The sequence below is a fragment of the Adiantum capillus-veneris genome, chromosome 16 (genome assembly GCF_014529385.1).
Source record: "Adiantum capillus-veneris isolate H3 chromosome 16, ASM1452938v2, whole genome shotgun sequence".
NCBI classification, from domain to species: domain Eukaryota; kingdom Viridiplantae; phylum Streptophyta; class Polypodiopsida; order Polypodiales; family Pteridaceae; genus Adiantum; species Adiantum capillus-veneris.
The window spans coordinates 8,252,476-8,261,456 of NC_140946.1; the positions used below are offsets into that span (position 1 = coordinate 8,252,476).

Consider the following 8,981-nt stretch of genomic DNA (forward strand, 5'->3'; position numbering starts at 1 on the left):
TCGCCCAAAGCAAGCAAGGGGGGTGCTAGGGGGATATACTCCACACACACAAACTCATTTGCAAGTGTATTCTCACTTGGTGAAAGTTGAGGAATACCACCTCCTTCTCCAAGCTTGTGAGAAGTGAGAGCCTACATCAACACTCTTGGCTATGGAATACAAATCCAACCAAGAGGCATGCTTCAATGCTTAAGCTTGCCATCTTCTCCATCTCCATTACTATGCTATTATGTGTGCTAGCAAGAAGAGTAATGATAAGTGATGAACTATTTCTTTCTCCTATGGAATGTTTCTTCTCCCTCTTCCCTACCCTCATTCCCCGCTAGCTCTCTCCACCTTTGAAGGTGTTTGAGGCCTTGGGACTGAGGCTTGGGATAGTTAATTCTGTCTACAAGTTTATGTTATGCTTGTGATGCATGAAGCTTTCCATCTTCATTGCATCACGTAGGTCACAAGGAACATAAAGATTGTATTGTACCAAGTCTCTCTTGATGGGAGAAACTATAATACAAATGCCTATTGGAGGGGGGACCGGCTCCATATCAATCCGGTCCTCAACTATTGTCATGTTCTCTAAACTCTCTCTCTTGCAAAAGTATTGTTCATGCCAAGTTAACTAAGTCCCATGTTTATGTTGCTACCATCAATTAAGTTCACCTGCTATGCTCGCAAAGTAATCTCTCAAAAGTGCTTCACTTAATTTCCTAATTTCCCTACTCTCAAAGTTCATAGGCCATTTCCATTACATCACTTCTTTGCGTACTTTTAGAACTTGGAAACTTTAGTACTCCCTTGGAGTTATTTCAAGGCCTTGACAGACTGCTAATATTGCTTCATCCTCCCTCCTCCCTCTTACCAACATGTAGGTATACCTCTCTTGCCTAAACCCCATGTAGTACATATGGTCCTACTTAAGGACAAATACATTTTTATTTCATCTAACATTGTATTGATCAGCTGTTGTATTCAATTTTTGATTGAGGATTGGAGATGAACCTAGATTAGATCGAGATAGACTAAAAAATGGCTTCTAAGCTCAGTACCTTGCCATTCTTCTATAAAAAGGTGAGGCTATCCCTCACTTAGACTCGTGATTTTTGATTGCTAAGAAAGGAGTGTGGTTGTGAGGATGTTGTACTAAGAAAAAAGAGTGAGGGGTTCAGAGTGTGAAGACCTTTGGCTTGTTGATTTGTTGTGTGGAAAAATAATATGGGCTCTACTCATCATCATGGACATTGTGGAAGGATCCTCCTTGTAGGTTTTTTGCTTCACGTAATTTGGGTTGTATTAGTAACGTGGAATTCCTAGAATAATGTGGCTCTATTTCAAAGGGAAAGCAAGGATTTTGTGCTTGTTAATGATGGGGCCCACTTACTTATTTAATTTCTCTGACGTTTTGAGAAATCAAATCCTTCTAATAGGTAATTTTTCCTTACTGGCCCAACCATGCTAATTTCTATTTGAAACATTACTTGATGGAAGTACTGGTTATGTAAGCCAATTTTCTCTAAAAATCAAGGAATATTGAATAGTGTAAACCTTGGGCTTCTTGATGGTAGCAAGGTAATTCTAAATTTTAGATGAAAAATCTCAAGTAATTGCACTCTTATATATGCTGGAGTATTTTTGGAACCCTATTGATCAGTAGTTGGTTGACTTGATTTTTGTTGCTAACTTTGGTATTTTATTGCTAACTATGGTCTCATTTTGATAGTGGTATAGTAATGGTAAGATTCTGTTTGACGGTGACTTATACCTGCCCTCCTTGTCTTGGTTGCTTCTTTATTACACACTCATATGTATGCTTAGGTTGGATTTTCTCTATTATTTTTGAATTCTTGCTCTGATAGTGCCTAGGCTTCTGGTTTGCATCAGGCGTTAATAAAATGGGTAGGAATGATCTTGATAACCTGCTCTTTGATTACTATTGTTTTGACTATTTTGGGAAGTACTTACTACTGTTTTCGACTTAGATCTACTTAAATTTGATTTGCTTTTTTATGGTGATTTTACATCTTTGGATGGTTGTCCTTATATGGTTTGTCACATCAGCCTTAAGAACACAGTCGAGGTCTTGGAAAAGCTTTTGCTATCCGGATTGTTGTACTCAAACTCGGCTTTCTTTGTGCCCTACTATGTTACATCTTTGACTGGTTTTCCTAAAGATGAGGATTGCCCCTTTCATATGGATTTGATTTATGAAGCCTTTCCTCTTTTCTACCATTGCCTCGACTTTTGTTTTTTTGACTACTAACCTTCTATGTTGCGTGTGTTGCTTCACTCACCAGAATTGATCCCTACTAAATGTCCCCGATGTTATGTATAGTTACACTCTAAAATAAGCATGTTTGAATGGATGCATGATCCTTATATGGATCTAGTTGCAATATATTTCTTTGAAAATCTCTTACAAAGTGTGTGCATGTAGATAGTTCGACAAATTTAAACTCTTGGGTAAAATATGGACTTACTTTTAAATCTTTAAAGATAATTGGCCATTACTCTGAGTGTGTAGCTATGGCTTGGAACTTAAGAAATTGTTTATTATCAATTTTGTCACACTTTAAAGTAAGGAAAAGATGATTTTATAACCTTAAGAATAGGATCAAGTTTTCACTTTTGCACTTATAGGATTGTAGCTGGTCTAATTTTTTTAAAGTATGACATGGATAACAAGTTACAACTGATAGGTTCGTTGGCGACACTTGTTAGACGTAGACAAGTCTAGTAGAATATGTTGTCTTGTCTATATGGATGCAGGTGAGAATTGCTATCCAACCTCAAAGATAAAGGTATATTTAATCCTCATTATATGGCGTAAGTCCTGATGTATAGGATAACTAGAATTTGATGTCATTCTGATCATATTGTACAAAAATGAGTCGAATGTAGAATCGTTTTTGTGCAAACCAACTTCCTAATGTCTAAAGCTAGTTGTCTTTTGAATAAAATGTTCTTTTGTGTGTAGCTAATATCTTAATACATTAACAAACACATTTTTTTGGCTGCTAAGAAAGGAGTGTGGTGGTGAGGATGACCTTTGCCTTGTTGATTGCTGTGTGGAGAAAGACTGTGGGCTTTACTCATCATTTTGGACATTGTGGAAGAATCATCCTCGCAGGTTTTTTGCTTCACTTAATTTGGGATGTATTAGTCATGTGGAATTCCTAGAAGTATTGGCTCCATTTCACACAAAAAGCAAGGTTGTCGTGCTTGCTAATGATAGGGCCGACTTACTTCTTTACTTTCTCTTTGGACTTTTGGGAAATCAAATCCTTCTAATAGGTAATTTTTACTTATTTGCCTAACCATGCTTATCTTGTTTTAAACATTATCTGATGAAAATACTAGTTTTCTAAGGGAGCTTGCTCTAAAAATAAAGGAATATTGAATACTGTAAACCTTGGGCCTGCTGATGGCAGCAAGGTAATTCTAAATTTTATTTGGAAAATTTCAAGTAATTGCACTCTTACATAGCGCTGGAATAATTTTGGAACCCTATTGATCAGTAGTTGGATGACTGATCATAACTTCTTCATTTGAACTTTGATTTGGGTGATCTATAGCCTCAATCAAAGAGCACAATGCCTTCACCCTTGAGCACAAAAGCCCATGAAGTTCAACTTGTTCATAGGAGAAGGGGGGGGGGGGACTACCACTCTTCAATATGGCAAGGTCATATGCACTCACAAGAGCAAACAAGGCATAGCTTACGATGGTCTCCATGCACTTGGAAATTTTGAAAGCGAAAGAGAAAATATGCCCAAAAAAAAAAGACCTTATGGCATCATGGATCATCTTCTTAGTTTGCACCTTCAGTAAATGGTTATAATGCAAGATGATCTACTTGTAATGTATGCTAGGTGATCCAAACTACAGTTTGGCTCACTAACGCCATTGAATCTTCGCATGGCACTAGAATCCATAGTAGTCGTCAGTTTGGATCGCTCGGCCTCTAGGTTACACACCTCTCCCACTTTACTGAGTCTCAAGGTGACATGATACAATTAATTTGCATCTCCATCCAAGGCTTAAAAGGTGCTGCAAATGACACAACACCAACTAGCTTGGCTTGGGGTTCTTGTAGGGCACAACAACTTTGGGGCATTGGGAGGAGGAAGGTCATAAACATTGACAAGAGCAAACAAGGTGCAACTTGCACTACTAGTGTCTCTACTTGGCAACTTCAGAAGCAGAAGAGAAGATGAGGACACGCCAAGAAATTGCTTATGTATCATTACGGTCGGCAACGTTATGACATCAAGATATCATCTATTGCATCTTTAGAAAACGATAATGAAAGCTAATGTACTTGATGATGTATGCTAATTGATCCACTACTGATGTAGATGTAGATAGTCTGTGGTACAATAGTAACGGGATATATAGCAACAAGCCAGGGCAGCATAAATTTAGAGAGAGAGAGAGAGAGAGAGAGAGAGAGAGAGAGAGAGAGAGAGAGATAATTTCTCACTGTTTGAAAGATGCATATAGACGAATAAACATTTTAACTAATGTTTGGATTTTGGTCGTATAAGCTCCTCCACCAAATTAGAAATTACACACTCAAAGCAAATATAAGTTTTGATGATGAGATCAATACTGTTGTCTATTACATATTCACGTTTCGTTGAATTTATAACGTAGCAAATGATAAGTATACCTTTGTAAGCAAACAACATTTACCAAGCCATGAACACCTATTTCTATACTAAATTGTAACGATATGAGGATTGAGAGCATTCACAAGAATTTTTGGATAAATTCTCACAATAATTCTCACATTGTGACTTATCTCAACATCACGAGCTTCTGTGAGGGAGGCACTATAAAACCTAGCTAGGTATGATTGGGGGCAGGGGACTGCCGGGCCCGGTGGGGGCCGGTGGTTCCCTGCCCTTATCGTACCTAGCTACATATGCAATGCCTCTCGAGCAAAAGCTCATGATGTTATGCATTGTATGAAAAACACTGAATTCCAATATCAATTTACCAATGATTTGCTACGCCATTCTTGCATGTAGCTGTAAGTACAAGATAGGCCGGCACTGCGGGCCTCCATTTCTTATAAATTCTGAAGAGACGGAGTGTCAACTAATTGCCTGTGTATGTCACTCACTTAGAATGTGCACTATCTACTTATTTTATCTTTGGAAAATTGTAATTATGAAAAGTTTAACTAGTGTTTTGCTCTTCCTCGACGTAGGTTTTCCATAGGGCTCTTTTTGTGTGGTCTCATTTAGCATCACAAACGTGTCGAATGAAATTTTGTATGATCATTTCCACATACTCACGGAAAGCTGGAATGAAACCATGCGCGCGCGCGCGCGCGCACACGCGCACACACACACACACACACACACACACACACACACACACTATACTAGTAGTCAATATGCAGGGGCCCGGCGGCGCTTCATCTCCAGTGAGAAATGTGAGGCTAGCCGCAGCAGGAAGGCTTCAAGTACGCAAAATCAAAAACCCTCAAGGATCAAGTGTTACCCAGCAACACAGAGCCCACCTGAACATCAAATGTTCGAGGTCTGTGAGGCTCAGGGGTAGGCACTTTTGGGACTACGATGGTGAGGATTCCATCTTGACAGGCGGCAGAGATGCTGTCCAGATTCACGTGGCTCGGTAGATTGAACTTGCGCATGAATTTTCCAGCAGGCCTTTCCACACGAACATACTTGATGTCCATGTCCTGACCATCCAAATCACGTTTCCTCTCCCCACTGATCTTCAATATGGTGTCATTCTCTATTTGGACCTGACGACGTACAAGTACTGCCACTTGATTATTCATGGGTAATATTGAACCTGCATGCGCCCTCAGAGAGAGAGAGAGAGAGAGAGAGAGAGAGAAAGAGAGAGACAGAGAGAATTCAATTACCTTGACGTCTGTGTTCCTCAAACCAGGGACGTCAACCACAAAGATGAAGGAGCCAGAGAGCTCTTTCACATCCACAGGCGCAGTAGTTGCCATGAACTGATTGATCGTGAAAAGCCCCGATTCCGATTCCGATTCGTCAAGGAAGCCGCAGGCTTGCTTGCTGGACACGCACAGTTTTACGAGAAGCCGCGATAACCTTTCCACCTGTTCATTTCTCTCTACAAGGGGAAAAGAGTAGGTAGAATTAATATTAAAGTATGCAGACGGCCTACAAGACTAACAATTGATAATAAGGCCGAGGGAATGGCGAGTGAGGGTAAGATGGTGTTTGGTAGCTTGCTGAGACAGCTAGTGTGCGGGTGGGTGTTCTTCTAGCCTTCTTGCGGTTGGCCTCAATTCAACTCGACAAGAAGGAACAATCTCAGCTCAGCTATCTATCCGTTTGTTATGTGCTAAGTTTTGTTGCGCATATCTCCCTTAAGCAGAACTCCGTTGCAAGTAGGCCCCTTTGAGCTCCCGTTTTTCTCTCGCATCCGGTCCTCATCAGGTGCGCTCTCTGCCATCGATAGAGCCCTTGCTTGCGCGTACTACAGTTTTCAGAAAGCGATTATTGTCTTTGTTGCAATGGCGATTAGTATCTAGTAAATAATCGTTTGTGCTATATAGTGCTAGCCTTCACTACACCTATTTAAGGTGGTTGCCTGCGTAAATAGGGAGGATAGATTTGCAGTTAGGAGCTACATTTTGTGTTGAATTCCACACTTGCTTACAGCAGCATCTCTGTGTTTGGTGTTGGCTTGCAATTATTATCTAGAGGGGTTATCTTCTTGCGATTATTATCTAAGAGCGATTATTACCTCCTTGAAGCCTTTTACCCCTTTTATAAGTCTGCGTTATTGGTAATGGAACTCGACGCTCTGGTCGTAAGTGAAGATATCGTTAAATTCTCACATATGTTAGCGGCTAGAAAAATACTTGAAAAGGAGTTCGCCGTGCCGATGGATGAAGGAGATGGCTCGGTCTTGCGACCGTTGCATGATGCGGAAATTATCGAGCCCCAATTTCGCTGAGGGCTGCAATCACGAAAGAGGACAAAACTGTCTCGATTGGAAAAGCTCTGAGGAATCAAGAGAGAAAATGGACTCAGCTCAAGGGTTTCAATTCGAGGTAAAAACCCTCAAAGATGGGGTTCCTCAAGGTCCCATTTGTACCAACATAAATAAGGTGTCAAGTTCATATGCAGCTCGCAGGCCAGACATTTCGTTTGCTAGCATACTCAAGGGGACTGTCTCTAAGGACGTTGGAAAAGGCCCATCAGAAGGGTTGTCGAGTGAAGGAGATATTAAAAAACTACAGAATGCAAGAGCTAGACTTGAGCAAGAGCTCAAGGAAGTCAACAAAATGATCGAGTCCGGCCCTATCAACAACAAAAGAACTTGCTCCCAAGCAGACTACAGTGGGTTGGTGGAAGACGGGTTGGCAGATCTGGCCTTCTCTGCTTTAAAAAAGTCTTTGCCACAGCAGGTGGAGGTTTTCGAGGCTATTACTATAGCGATTCCACCAACACTTATAAAAAAACAGTTAGCTAGGCAAGGTAAGCTAACGCTTATATTTGGGTTCAGTGGAAGAATCCCGAACAGGTTTGAGATGATTCAATGGCTTCAGGGCCCACAATTTCTTGGTCATGGAGGAGCAATTGAAGTACTTTTTACCTAGCTAAAGGATTCTGTTCAATGAGATTCAAAGAGGCCTCCGATGTAGAAAAGATCCTTGACAAAGGGCCCCTTGTTTTTAATAGAACTACGGTTTGTGTGGTGCCTTGAGAGCCAGTGTTCGACTCAGCTGAATCTCTACAGGGGTTTCATTCGGTCTGGGTTGAGTTTGTGGGACTGCCTAGCTGGTTGTGGGAAAATCTCAGGATGCTTGCTAGTCAACTGGGCACTCCCTTATTTATACCTAGCAAGAGAGGGTTTGGGAGAACCTCAAACAGGGTTTGTATAGGCTGGGATGTGTCTAAAACGCCACCTAAGAGCATGTTAATCAATGTTGGAGCTGGGCTTGTTACTATTCCACTAAACTTTGGGACAACTTTGGACACTTCGCCAAGGATTGCCCCTTGAAGACTAGTGATACTACAGCTTCGGCAGCACAGGTCCCCAGTGAAAAGGAATCCCCGATGGAAGGGTTAAAGAAGCAAGGAGGCAGTAAAACGAAGGGGCAAATGCAGGGAAGGATAAAGATGATATGGTATGTGACAAAATGGATATAAAGATGCAGAAAAAGATTGTGGAGGAATCGATGCCCATACAGCGAATCACTGAAGGTGCATGCAATAATAATAGGATCATTACTCCTGCTTGCTACCCCAAAATTTATGACAGTGACAATGGTGACGGTTGTTCAAGTCCCTGGTCTGAAAAGAGCCAAAAGGGTGAAGCCAGTGGCAAGAGACTCCAAAGTGCTTGAAGTCATGAGAACACTTGAGGTGAAAGGATCTGCTCCATGCTCCACCCCTTTGAAAGGAAGGGGTTCACCGTCCCACTGCACAATCCATTGGCATCACTGCAAGAAAAGAAATCCCCTGCCTTGGAACTCCCAGATTCCCCTGAGACCAAGGAGAGGAAGGGTGGGCATGATTCGGATGCTGAAGAATTCGTTCCTCTATCCCAATGAGTCCCTCTTTAATGATGAAGTCTCTCACTATTCAATCTTGGAACGTAAAGGGGTTGAAAACCTGTAAGAAGAGTACCCTATTCTGGGAGGAAATAAAAAAGGAGAAGGCAGTCAACTGTTGGGCCATCCAGGAACACCACTTAGATGCTATAGCAAGAGAAAGAAGGCGCTAGGAAAGAAGCGCGTATTCTATGGAGAAGGAAATAACGGTTTTAGTGGCGTCCTCAGCATTGCGGACAGGGAATTGGAGTCGAAGTTGGTTCTAAACCACCCATCCGGCACAATCCTGGGGATTAGAATCAAATGGGAAGGGCATCCCTTCACCATTGTGAATGTGTACGGCCCTTTGCAATGCAAAAGAAAGAGCTAAATTATGGATGCATCTTAGAGATACTCCTATTGAAGGTGAGTGGTT

At 41.4% G+C, this 8,981-nt stretch overlaps 1 protein-coding gene across 1 annotated transcript; it reads right to left on the reverse strand.

Annotated features, from left to right (window-relative positions):
• Window positions 1–4,971: 4,971 nt before the first annotated feature.
• Window positions 4,972–6,084, reverse strand: LOC147438520 (17.3 kDa class II heat shock protein-like). The gene is made up of 2 exons (XM_086484124.1): window positions 5,894–6,084; window positions 4,972–5,770 (listed from the first exon to the last, which is right to left on the reverse strand). Exons 1-2 carry the CDS (start codon window positions 5,984–5,986, stop codon window positions 5,492–5,494), a joined length of 372 nt encoding a protein of 123 aa, XP_086340250.1. The 5' UTR covers window positions 5,987–6,084; the 3' UTR covers window positions 4,972–5,491.
• Between the last annotated feature and the right edge of the window lie 2,897 nt (window positions 6,085–8,981).

Bases quoted from the DNA above. Each gene is read 5' to 3' on its own strand.
- LOC147438520 (XM_086484124.1), bottom strand. From the start codon at position 5,986: ATGGCAACTACTGCGCCTGTGGATGTGAAAGAGCTCTCTGGCTCCTTC. The intron at 5,771-5,893 runs GTAATTGAATTC...GTACGTCGTCAG, and splicing joins TGAGGAACACAGACGTCAAG to GTCCAAATAGAGAATGACAC.